This window comes from Montipora capricornis, chromosome 10, assembly GCF_036669925.1.
Source record: "Montipora capricornis isolate CH-2021 chromosome 10, ASM3666992v2, whole genome shotgun sequence".
Lineage (NCBI taxonomy): Eukaryota > Metazoa > Cnidaria > Anthozoa > Scleractinia > Acroporidae > Montipora > Montipora capricornis.
The window spans coordinates 44,412,606-44,426,263 of NC_090892.1; the positions used below are offsets into that span (position 1 = coordinate 44,412,606).

General features: G+C 41.3%; 1 protein-coding gene across 1 annotated transcript in view; it reads right to left on the reverse strand.

Moving 5' to 3' along the window:
- Nucleotides 1-607: 607 nt before the first annotated feature.
- LOC138019278 (enhancer of mRNA-decapping protein 4-like) overlaps nt 608-13,658 on the reverse strand; it is a 38,081-nt gene continuing 25,030 nt past the window's right edge. The window contains exons 17-26 of the mRNA XM_068866009.1: nt 13,388-13,451; nt 12,270-12,477; nt 11,265-11,476; nt 9,161-9,220; nt 7,231-7,396; nt 6,045-6,231; nt 5,001-5,175; nt 4,678-4,731; nt 3,986-4,149; nt 608-2,384 (exon numbers count right to left, since the gene is read on the reverse strand). Of these exons, the coding sequence (XP_068722110.1) occupies nt 2,207-2,384; nt 3,986-4,149; nt 4,678-4,731; nt 5,001-5,175; nt 6,045-6,231; nt 7,231-7,396; nt 9,161-9,220; nt 11,265-11,476; nt 12,270-12,477; nt 13,388-13,451 (1,468 nt within the window). The 3' untranslated portion in view covers nt 608-2,206. The remainder of the gene's footprint in view (nt 2,385-3,985; nt 4,150-4,677; nt 4,732-5,000; nt 5,176-6,044; nt 6,232-7,230; nt 7,397-9,160; nt 9,221-11,264; nt 11,477-12,269; nt 12,478-13,387; nt 13,452-13,658) is intronic.

The window sequence follows — 13,658 nt, forward strand, 5'->3', positions numbered from 1 at the left end:
GTTGTAGGTTATTGTTCTCTGTTTTGGCCTTGACCGTGCACAAAACACAATAGTTATTTACCTCGCACTGAGGAACTAACCAATAGAAACGTGTTGGTTACGTAATTCATGCATAGTGTATAAGCGCAAAACAAAAGATTGTGCACGGTCGTGGACCTTCCAACCTAAATCTTGGCATCTCCTTTGATGTTTGCCGAGCTTCAAAACCAGTCCCTTCTATTAACTATGTTGCCACCGACCATCCCTTCTAATTACCGATATTTGGAATGGGTGTAACAAAGAACGACCTACAGTCGAACCCCTCTCTTGACCTCGTATTCGCTTCGTTACTTTTCCATCAGGGTTGCCTAGAGCACATAGTTCACGTAGCTTTGATCTGAGAAGGCTTCTAGAGATGAACCGTATTGTTTGAAGTAAGGTCATCGTTAAGTAAATCGTAAAGTTTGGTTGGAACGACTCCGTGGTCTTAAGTTATAGCAACGCCCACTAGCTACTGGCGGTGAATAAGCGGCTCCAATGAGCCAGAAACGTTTGTCAAAGCCTTGATATGGTGGTTCCACTGTAGTCGAATTAAATTACTTACATGCAGTAAACCGAAACAATCAACTCACAAAAGAAGGCAGAATTTCATCCAATTTATGGACGACGAAACATGAACAGTTCAATCATAAGATTAAACGCAAACACGTTCAAAATGTGTTTTTGGCGTTGTCTCTTGCCGAGTTTGAGATGAACACAACTCATAAATGGCATATACAGCACCGGTCAAAATAAGAGAGAAAAGAAATACAACAAGCCACAAAGGCTCAATCTCGAGAGAGAATAGTCTTTAAGAACATAAAAGAACACCCACTCCAACAAAAGATTAAATTTAAACCGAAGGAAATAATGTTTACTATCAAATTTGTTCGAAGATCTTCCAAAAAGGGTCTGAGGCGTCAGGAAAAAAACATTTAAGAATTGCATGAGTTTACTCTCAGATTTCCAGGGCGCTGCCATATTGAATAACTACGACGTATTAGGGTTGCCCTTTTGTTACAATAAATAAGTTCTTTGTATAGAATAGGGCAATAACATTCTTTCCTACGATTTAACGTTATCTTTTTGTTGAGTGAAGGTGCAATTTATAAATTGGTCAAATGCAGTTGTAGAGACGAGGGAAAAACGACTACTTAGGAGACCGAAGTCACCTGAAAGACGGCACCAACTGTAAATAACTCCCTTCCCTCGCTCTTTTGCCACCGTTTTCATTAGTTGGGTTCCCAGTGGCTCAAGATGGATTGGAAAGTCGTCCAGGAACGAGACAACTGTCTACAACTGATCTAACTGAATAGTGACTGTGTATATCGTATCCCTTCTCAATTTAGCCTTGTTCATATCATGCTGGTTGTCCTTGAGTCAGTAGATTTCTTTCGCGAGTCCGTTTCGTTTTCCCAATACTGATCACGTGACGTCCGATACTCAGGAATTTGATCTTTCGTTTGGTTCGTTAAAAAGAGTGTGAAAACGAAATGTACAAGTGAATGAGATCAATCGACTCAAATTTGAAGCCTTTGTTTCAGAAGGGAAACAAGAGCCCCCAATAGAACGTCTAATTGATTAACTTTTCCCATGACTTCTCCTTTCGCTAGGAAAGTCCATGAAAGGACGTTGTTACTTATTTGCCAGATGTCGAAATTCAGCGGTTGACTAGAAACAAGTATAAAAAATAGTTTGATTAATTAAGCTTCCCACCCGAGAGAACAAACATTGATTTTAACCATATTTGAGTGTCTTTGCTTGAAACACGTGTAAACTATTGAAAATTGTCATAGGAACCTCTCTCCAATTCTTAATTAGGGTAACAATAAATCACGCAAAATTTGGCTCTTCTGCGTCTCATTTCACAAGAAAATCGACCTTAAAATACCTGGGGTCGACAAAAACACCGACAAAAATATACAAAAGTTGTACGCTCCCGGCTAAGGGTTCCAGGAGACGTGTCACCAATTTCCAACGAGCTTTCTTGTGTGATCAAGTTAACGCATCACCTTGTTATTCCAATCTTGCTAAAACTTCATAATGCTTTGCATCTCTTTCAAGTGGGAGGCTTAATTTTGTTAGCCTATTTGATATTTTTAATATCCGCAACTGAGTCGTCCGCTCGTTTGACCACTTGCTTTCCGTCTCCACACCTGCAGTTCAGTTGTCAGATGTCAACTTGAGGTTATCTTAGGAGAGATCTGGCAGCCATTTGTAGCATCTTTAGGGATCGTTGTCTTGGACCCGAGGCTTCTTGGATAGCAGACTGAAGCTGCTGACACAGTACTTCTAACACACCAGGCATATGTTCTCTTGTTACGTCATCGCGGGAGTCCAATGCCATTAGTGCTTCCTCAATATACCTGTGGGGTAAACAACGGATAGGTCATCAACAGCTTTCATTATGAACGACGACGACGAACGAATCCAGAACGTCACAAAAGCGTAACATTGATTCACTAACCAAAAACATGACAAGTTGCGATAAGTGTTTGACAATTGTTTTGCAAGTTGCAATTATTTTCTTTATTTTCTCTCCGCATTCTACCCCACTTAAACTAATTTCATTTCTGGGCAATACACGTTTCGTGGAACGACTTGTTATATTAACCCATGATAATTCTGAAAACTGATGCCTTAATCGCCCTACATTTTAGACGTTTCACGGCTTCCCTATTGTTAAGGGCTTTCAGTTATGAAAACTCCAGAGCTTACTTTTTGTTTTAACGTGACGACTAATTTACATTGACCCAGTCAATAACAAATTTTCCCTTTTAAATCTATAAAAAAAAATACTAATTACCCAATAACATATGGCTTATTTTTACGGACGTTTTCGAGAAGTCCTTTTTAAAAATAAAAACGCTACGTGCTACGAGAGGCAGTTGAAGAACGGGAGGGGGGGAGGGGTGGGAGGGGGAGAGGTAGGAAGAACCGGAGAGTAATTTATTCTCTCCATCTTTTTCATCAATGCCCCCGTAATCGAGCAGGATCCCATAAACCACAACTCGTCGAAAACCTGGCTGCTAAGCTTTAACTACTAATTGCAAGGCCTCATCTACAACGAACATGCGTAGTTTCTCAAAACTTTCCTTCCAAGCAAAGATGGGACCATTCTGAGAATCGTAAATGGTTTGAAACCAGGCGTTTTATCATACTTAAGTGAAGTACGATCGTCCGAGAGTGTAGTCCTGGGAAGGACTGTTTAAGATGACATTGACTGACGTTTCGACACCATGAGCGGAAGTCATCTTCCGAGTAAAGTGATCAGTCACTTGACTCTGAAGATGACTTCCGTTCAGGTTGTCGTTCGAAACTTCAATCAATGTCACCCTAAACAGTCACTCACCAAGACGTTTGTAATTCACTTAATTATCATTTTGAGCACGTTACATAGTCGCACCCATATCTTGGTGTTTTTGCGCACCAAACCGTTACAGTGGGCTGAGCATTGTTTCTCATAAAGCTTACTGTTACCATCTCATCTCAAGCGACTATCAAGTCCTCTGAGGCTTTAGTCTACGTTATTTACGTAGTTACCTACTGTTTTAATTGTTTATTGCTGTTGAAAATTGTAACTTGTGCTTGAAACATCTTAAAGCCTCCCGCCCTTGAGTTAGCTTACCAGCTACTTAGAAGTGTACTCAACGTATGTACATATAAACGAGGAAAGCAAGGACTCTATACTCTCCGTCGATTACATGTATCAAAATCAGATAAGCTGCTGTACTGCAAAGATCATTGGCGTAATGATCGGGACATCACCAAAAAATGAAAACTTCTGTCAAACTATGCAAAGATTGGGAGGGGTGGGGAAGGAGGGGTAAGGCTAGTGGTCCAGCATTGTATTTTGACTGACCCTCTTGAGGAGAGGGGATATACGAGAGTCGTTGGGACCCACAGGGGGGCAATTTGTGCCCGCAACTATTCAAGTTGCAAATGTTAATAATAAACGACGGCTTACTTATGCTTGAGCTCGGTATCAACAGTGAGATCCACTGACAGTTGTTGTATGAGAGAAAGGAGGACCGGTTGCGATAACGGACATGGTGTCTGAGAAAAGACACTGTCAGCATCCACATTGGCACACACATACATCACCATATTCAGATCCGATGCCGTCAAGGCCTGAAAAACAATGCAGAACACACTAACAAAAGTTCAAGGCCAATAGCTTTTTTTCTTTCACCTCTCAAGGGGCATTTCAAAACCGTGCCAGTTGATTCACTCAGTTTATTGTCCTCATCTTCTAGTAATGGCCAGACAAGTGCAATTACTTGGTTGAGCGGGAACCTACCACTGGAACGCTGAACTCCCGCCAGACGGAGACTGAAGGTCTCTCTGGGATATTTATTTTGAAAAGTAGTAATAGTTATATCTAGTAATAGCTTTATCTGTGGTTTACCCGCACGTTTGTGTCATAAATGGCGGCTTACGTATCAATCTTTAGTTTTTTAAGTTAATTAGAGCTACTGCCCACAATCTGGAAGAAACATGCTTCGCATCGACCGAGTCTAGAATGGCGTATTAGCATATGAAAAAAAAACCCAAGAAAATTATTATCCTGACGCCATTATGGAAGATAGCGAGTCGCACCAGTTCTGACTCCTGGCACCACCAAAAGGCACAAGTAACACAACAGTTTTGGACATTCACCTCCTGGAACGCCTCGCCAACTTGTCCAGATTCAAGCAGCTTTGTAACCACCACCTATGGAAAGGGAGAAAGAGGAGGGAATGGAATTACACTACCCACTGAACCGCAAAGAAAATTTATTAATCACTTTCGACAAGAATCAAAATTCACTTGTTCCTATTCCCTAGCTTATAGTCAAAACTTCCTATGTTGGAACCGAAAAGAGAACAAACATACGATTTTGCTGAGTCTGGAATCGCAATCGAGTAACACTTGTTGAAGGCAAGCACTTCAACACTCTTGCCACAACTATCACCTAGATATTGCATAGTTTAAGTCCCTACCCGCGTTTGTTCCAGATCAGGAGCCTGTCGGATGGGGCTTTGAGCAGAGGAGGTTATCATTTCACTGAGCTGTTGGCGTAAGCCCTCCAAACCTAATCCCATTTCCTTTTGAACTGAGTCTTGAACGGATGTTAACACCTCTGACAACAGCCTTGAGAAGATTTCTTCACGAAGACTAATAAAGATTACCGTAAATTTACTGAATTAGTTTCCTGTGATAAAAGTGATTAGGAAGAGCAATCCCAGTTGCAAACTAAGGCGATGGAAAGGGGTGTAGATGGGTCTGTCCCAACACACTCACTGGCCACAAAGGTCTGACTCCATTCGCTATTTTCACATTCCCCAAAATACACTTTGTTTGCCCGCCCAATTTTGCATAAGACATTGTTTTCAAATGTTCTCGGGAATATGCAGTGTCCTAGGAGAATTTGAAACAATGGTTTAGGCAAAATTTGCGGGGGCAAAATAAAGTGTATCATGGGCAATGTGAAAATAGCGAACTGGGAATAGTGCAAAATATGTAAAATAACAGATTTAAATTAACATTGTATTCACACTCGGCTAATGCAGGTTCTCAGAATAACTGAGGGAAAGGTCTTTGCTTTAACATCGGTAAATTGTTTGATTTTCTATTCCAGTCAGACAAAAAGAGCTCAGTTGTTCAAAGTTGGAAACTGCAGGTTATTTGCTGATTGCCAAGAAAGTTTCCACAAGATCTTAGCCTCCAATTTTGACTCAAACTACATTGTTGAGTCCCTTTTGTTGGGCAAAATTCAATCATTTAACTGCAGATTTTGAACAACTGAATTCTTAACCGTAAGCCTCGTGTCACAACCTTTTTCTGTAAATGACACTGTGGGACAGTAAAGAACACACACAATGTCTGCAGAGAGAAGGGCATGGTGTTCCCGATGTTATGGTCTGCTTTTGTTCAAGCCACCTAGTGACGCACATTCCGATGGCCATATTTGCGAAAGTTGTGAATGGTTAACATGATATCCTTGTAAAATAAAGAAAACAACAAAAAGTAAAGGAAAAGCATACCCTTCCACAGACGACGACAACTGTTTCTGTAGCATAACTTCAAAATCAGCCAAGATGTTTGAAGACATTCTCTCAGTTATTGCTTGGAATGATTTGGTCTGAGCCTCAAGCTGCTGTATTACCGGGGCAAGAGACTCTTTCTCGTCTTTTCTACGACTATCCAACGCAGCAGTTACCTGATGAAGATCTTCGAGAGAAATTTAGAGTTGATAAGTATATTCTAACCACGGATGTTACATTATGTATTCCTCAGGTATACAGCTAATCATTAGACGTTGCTCGATGTATGATGATGAAACGGGAAAATAACTGGCAGTAACACGATCAAAATTAGTCCGCTATGAGCTGGATAGGGACCTTAAGATCTCTCACAGCGAACACCACGAAAACATAGCAACAAATATCGCGGGGTTTTGACCTTTTGTACATTTCTTTCCAGTTCTCTGGAAATCTGCCAGGAAAGTTTACCGAATCTCGATTTGTATGGAAAACAACCTCAATAAAACGACGAAAAATATATTTTTGATGTTGTTGTTGCTTGAGGACTGTTCCCCCAAACGAAGTTGAGGGTGGTTAGGCTAGCTTGTAAGAGTTAAATCAGTGACCTGGAATAATTCCCCCCCCCCCACCCCCCCCCCCAAAAAAAAAAAAAAAAAAAAAAAATTAAAAGATGGTCTTCAATTTTGCATTACACCGACGTTGACATCACCGTCAAAGATCTCAACGTCCTTAGTAATTTCGTCCCTCAGGAGGGAGAAAAAGGTGAAAATGTGTTAGTATCTACTGAGCTGAAAAAAGTAAATTGACTTCCGTGGGAGATAGAGCCTATAAATAGCGTTGCTCTTGATACTTTATTTGCGCGCTCTCTCTCTCTCTCGCTGTTTCTCTCTTTAAAGCTCAACCATTCCACCCACCCAAAGGTTATTTTCACTCAAAACAAAATATTGAACTGTTTGACCATCTCAGCACCTTCAGTTAGCAGGCGCTAAATATGGACCACTCCGAGGATCGAAAAACAAACGTGAATTACGCAGACTCACAAGTCTTTCTCCAAACTGTGCAAGACAAGAACAACAATCGTGACTGTGGCGGACGAAAATTGCTGCGTACGTTTGAATGATTGTTTCTTGACAACGCTCTCTAATTTTACGATTTCGGAAACGTTAAAACAAATGCTTTGACTTACATTGCTGTGTTCCTTTATTAAACGAGTCATTGATTTGTTGAAACATACTCTGGCAAGCTCTCTCAAATGATGGCAGTATTTCGCGCTGGAATGCTTCACGGTAAGTCACCTGGATGGGACCCTGCAGAGCACTTGATGCTGCACCGCCTATGGCATCCACCACACCCTGTTACAGAAATAACAATTGGATATGTAGGGCTCTGGGTGCTTCATACTCATAAGGCGTTTTCACACGACTTCGCCGCGACCATGACGAGCTTCCAAAAGGGCGGCCACGTTGGTGTGCCAAACACATCCTCTGGGAATTGAATTCTATTTTTCATAAATCATTTTTTTTGTTTGCCTACTAGTTACGAGGGAGAAAACACTATTTAGTAAAATCATAAAACGACTGACGTTGAGCTTTTTATTTTGTCAACCAAAGACTAGTTACTGTAAGCATGACTTAGGCTAATCCGCTTTAAAATAGAGCGTTTCACATGACGTCACGGCAGCCATGTTGGTGTTCCAAAACAAAGAAACGGCGGCCATGATGGTGTTCCAAACTAATCCTCTGGGAATTGAACTCTATTTTTATGCAAATCGTTTCTTTTGTTTTTTTTAAATTAGCATCCATTCTAGCCGTCACGTTAGTGAAAACGCTCTATACCATGACAACCAATAAGACTGATACCACTTAGCTAACAGTTAGCCCGCAACTTTACCCAGGCCTCTCTTGTTCAAAATATAGCATAAATACCTTTCCCAGGGATAATGTCTTCCAATTGTGAGGCGGAGAGAGAGAAAAATCATATCCACGCAACTAATCCTGTCACGCAGGTGTTCGAGAGGGTAAGCAATCCTGAATATTTGACACTCAACTGAAACCGTCACGTCAATGTTGTACTATAAACTCACATAGCCATGTTTGCCTCGTTTTGGTGAAGGCTTCGAGAAAACCAATGACCAAACAGCTGGGATCTGATTGGTGGAGAAGAAATTAAGAAGAGATGCCCAGGGGAGTGTGCACGTATGTGGATTAGATGGCGGCCACATGTCACAAAAATCCCAATCACTTAAAAGCGCAGATTCCCTACGTTCGGCAGCTGAAGGGAAGTGGATGGAAGTGGTATTAAGCAGCCCAAACGAACCTGTACGATCTGATCCCTCAAGGTGGATATCTCGTGCACTGTACGTGGGATGCAAGATACCCTCTTTAGTAAAAATGGGGTTCCTTCTGCATGTACCAGAGCAGAGATTACGTCAAACAAAAGAAACAAAAGACAGAACACAAAACAACTCCAAATAAAGACTAATCCCAGGTGACCAGAAATACAATGCTTCCACGGTACCTTCAGAAAGACACAGAAAAGGGTGTAGAGCCATCACGATGGACAATGTCCTCTCCACCAATTAAAACAAAGCATTTGCTCACGTGGTTTTCTCGACCACTCAAAAACCCCCACCAAAACGAGGTAAATACACCATGTGAGCTGATAGTGCTACTCATCACGCAATACTTCACAAGAAGGTCACACAGAAATCCAGCAGTACAAACGTTTGAGGAGTATTGGTGTGTATATCATTAACTTTTATGAAATGTAATCATAAGCTAGCCTACCCAAGTAACCTTTCACAAAACTGCAAAATTTCGAAAATTTACTATACAATGGGTATTTTTTTAAACGGTTAAGGCAATTAGTGATCAGGTGCTATTTCAAAAAATAACCATTACCAAGCATCTTGAGCAACATTTCATAATCAAGTCAGACATCAATTCAGACTCTTGCTTGCTAAGCGAAATCAAAACTTCCGGAAATACCCAAATTACAGGAATTTTAGAATTCAACCCATTTACACAATGAAAGAAATTACAGTTGAACAATTTATCAAAACGTGTGTTATTGCCATTAACGTTTTTCACAGCAAATAATGAACAGAAAAATCTTACCTTGCTCTTCACCAGTTTACTAATACTTTCCTTCAAAACGGCATCTGTAGCTGTCAATTTCTGCCAAAAGAATATGAAATGAATTACAAGAAGCTGGGGCCGTTTCTCGAGAGCCTCTTAGCCTGCTTGCAGGCGGTAGATGTTGTTGTCGCCACGACACATATATCAGACGCCATACTGGAAGAGCGTGGGATAGGTCTAGGCCAGGTGACAAAACGACGGGGTGGGAACCCCGTCGTTTTGTCCCCCGGACCAGACCTATCCCACACTCTTCCAATATTGCGTCTAACCCTAATCCCGAAACGTTTCGCACCTATTTCGGGAATCCCACGTCCCTCTCTATCTTCAAACCCCGACGGTTTTGAGGCAGAAAACTTTGCAACTTTGTTGTTCTTTCGAGTCTGGTAAATTTGCTCAAAGACCAGCTTTCTAAGATACGCAGATCACAGCTTCACAACTGGCTTTCCGGGCCCAAAACGTTTATGGGCCTTTCGAGAAAAGGTCCCGTAGAGATCATGGCTGCGTAACCAAGACAAATTCCTAGTATGCAGAGAACCTTTACTCCTGGAAAACTGTCAACTTGGGGAGTCACGCAAGAGCTCTAACGCGCACCGGTGGCTCAGTTGGTTGAGCACCGGGCTGTCACGCGGGAGGTCGTGAGTTCAACTCCGGCCGGACAAACACTCAGGGTCTTTAAATAACTGAGGAGAAAGTGCTGCCTTTGTAATTAAATCTGCAAATGGTTAGACTCTCTAGTTTTCTCGGATAAGGACGATAAGACGGAGGTCCCGTCTCACAACCCTTCAATGTTCATAATGCTGTGGGACGTAAAAGAACCCGCACACTTGTCGTAAAGAGTAGGGCATGTAGTTCCCGGTGTTGTGGTCTGTCTTCTGTGGTATATCATGGTTGGGAGGGTAAAAAGGGCCCACTTAATTGGAGCCTTGCTCTGTTGTGCGACCCCCACCACAGTTGTGGTGAAAGTTACAGTAAGTGACCATTGGTCATGAACCATGCCTCCATCGTCTGCGACAGTTACAGGCTGAGTTAGAGTCGAACTCAATCTGAATCGAGGGTTTATCTCCGGGTACTCTGGTTTTCTTCCCTGGTCAAAAATTATGTTTTTGTTTACTTTAAAAGGACGACGGGTGTGTTCTGTTAAAGGGGTTATGTCACGCAAAATGATGTAATTTCATAACAACCAAAGTGCCCAAAAAGTAGAATGAAACATTAAACTCGTGGTTAACTAAAGATTTTCCCTAAACACCCTAAAATAACGTGATATAGCCCCTTTTGCGTTATATGCGTCCACACCTTGCGTATTCAAATCGTAATCACCCGTCAAACACACGACAACGCTACAACGATGCACAAAGCTGGCAATTTATGAGCCCGCACGCAGCAATTCAGCGCCAATTTTTCGTTTGGTGTTGATCAGTGTTCATGTTTAGTGTTGTTCACATCTTCTAACATGTCGAAATCAGCGAACAAATGCCGTACATCTACGATCAAGAGCACGGCGGACGCATTATTTACTCAAATATACTCCCTCCATTTTTCTGGTACAACAATCCGCTTCACAAAATTATCCTACCACGCACTCGTTCGTCCAGGCCTAACCCGAAATCTTCGTGGCGTAGTTGGCCTTCTGTTTAACCGTTTTACAGCCATTATTGTCAAAGCGGACGAGGAAAGCATCCTTGCTATTTTTAATAGCTTTGTTAAATACTCAGCTTAAAGATGTAAGAACGTTAAAATTCAACTGCATGCAAACTATTAAACTTGAAAGAAGCTGAAGAAGTAAAGACACAACTTGTCTAGAAACCGTCACTTTCATTTCCAAAGAACGAGAATGACTGGACTCGAGCGATGACATCATCGCATTCGAAAACCTCCGTTTTCGTCCGTCCACGTTTTCAAAAGTCTTCACTCTGGAGGCCATTTTCGGTGACCGAATACACCGTTTACGTGTGGACGGAAGGCAAAAACTGTGAAAAAAGTCTCCGTTCTCAAAAATATCTGGATAGGTGTGGAATGGGCATCTTGTGCGTTACAAAATTGCCCACAATGTGCGCCGATAAATAACTATTTTGCGGCTAGTTACCTGTGCCAGTGTATTGTTGAGCTGTTCCTGTAAAGAGCTCAATACTTTCTGTACAGATGGTACCACAGCATTCTTTACTTCAGCTTTCACTGCCTTATCAAGTTTGCCTGACAGGGTGGTGGTCAGAGTTTGTGACAAGGTGCTCTGGAGCTGCTCGTGCCGCTTCTTATCCGCCGAATGTTTCTCGCGAAATGCTTTATCCAAACGTTGAGCTGAAGAGCTGGTTAAGAAAAAAAGGCTTGAACTTTGTCAAATTATAAGTTATGCTATAATGAACAACTCCTTAACGAGTATTACAATACACAAGGAAGAAACAGAACCACGCTCGTCGGAAGCCAATACCCTGCACGTGTAGATATCGATGATAGCAGTTTCCAATATTAAATTCCTGTTGCTGCATTCCTGAGCATGTAGCGTAAGAGGGATCCTCTTTGGTCGTTTCCTTCTAAGGAAGCAAAACTGTTCGTCACACATTACGGAAATCACACAGCAGAACAGTTGTCAATCATAGTATCGAAAGTTGTCGTACTATTACTCCAGCATAGAGCGGTTTTCAAATGAGTGTCGTAAAACCAAAACCAAAGTAATTACTTTGGCCAATCAAAAAGAACGGAAACAATCCAGTAAACCAATAAAAACTCGAAGTAATTACACGTAGCCGACACAAAGCGCGGGAAAATGTGCACGCGCGAGCCACGATTGTTTTTGTTTTTACTTCTGATTGGTTCAAAACGTGGCGCGAGAACTTTGAACCAATCAATGAGTGAAGTAATGTAAAACCAAGTAATTTGCTAATTACTTTCGACACTCAATTGAAAACCGCTCCAGCACCACTAAACGAAGTGATGTCTTTAGAATGTCTAGCCACGGCATTCAATCAGAGGCAAGGAGTAATTTTTCCTGTGCTTTACCTTTTGCTTCTGTAACTATCAATTGCCAAACGACTTAAAATAAGGCCCATTGTTTTATTATCACACGTCAAATGAAACTTCTAACATAGGATACATTCCTCCCTAGAAAATTCAGCCAGACTGTTCTCCAGCCGTCCGGACAATCTCTCGTCAACATTTTGAACTTCATGAGCAATTGTTGTCATGCTCTGTTGTTGTGCCACCTGTAACAAGTTAAGCTGCTGACGGAGTTCTTGGATATCTTGCTGTTGAGACTTAACTAAAGTCAACAGTTCTCCAAGAGAGGATAACACACTGCTATCCTGTAATTAAAGAACAGGAGGACAGAGATTAGAGAACAAATTCACGAATTAAAAAACAAACAAACAAACAAACCAACAAATTTACGAATGGTACAATCAGAACAACCTACGGCAAAATAAAAATCACATAAGTTTTACAGACGCTCTATAGCTGCCACCTAACATTACATGTACATTGCAAATATCGATGTCTCCTCTTAAAAGCGAGTCTAGGTGCGACGTTTTCATGAGTTTTCATTCATATGAAAAGTACCTGTAGAACAAATTATCATCACAATAAGTTCGCACTTGGACTCGCTTTGAAGAAGAGGCAGACGTGACCTCGGAAATGGTCTATAAGGAGTACGGTAGGGGAACGTGAATGTCCCCTTTACTTTTACTTATTTTGCTTCAATATCTGCTGGAATTGCACCGGCGGTATTAGCTTTTATTACCACTGGCTGTTATCTTAGTAAAACTGTTATTTTTTTGAACACAGCGGAGAACATGCAAAGGGCGCTTTTTAATGCACAGACTATTTATAACTGTTTTTTTTTTTTGGCGACGGATTACCGAGAAGAATTAAGAGGGAACATGAAAAAGTTGGGTGAACGTTTCCAAGTTCTTGTTGTAACTCGCATCAAGTCGATAAGAAAATTGTTTGGCTGATCCTAGATTCACTTGAAATGATGGAAAACGTGACGAATAAATGATTTCAATGCGATCAAGGTATTGAAAAGCGACAAACTCATGTTAGACAAGAAATCGTTTCAAATCCCACGCTAGTATGTAAACCAACTTAAGATTAGCCCTTGCTGCGAAGAAAAAATATACACAGGTACCTCAAATAAGCTACGAAACCATTCAAAGTAAAAAGACAATTTATGAACAACGGAATGACGGTTAAAAGGTGATTGTTAGTTCCACTTACCATGATAGGCCCTTGGACAGACTGAGGGGCGATGTCTATTGTATTTGCAGGAGTGGAAACAAAACTGAGAAGGAGAAAAAATATTCATTGTACAGAATAATGGAGAACACACTTTGATCAAAGGCACAGAAACACACGGGGTATAGCTGAAGACAGTAAACGGCTGAAAATGCTTCCAAGTTGGTGAAAAGAGAAACAAAGGTTCATGCAGCAACAAGTACACCGACCCAACATTCAATTAGTTGTCCAAACACTGTAAAAAAATTACATT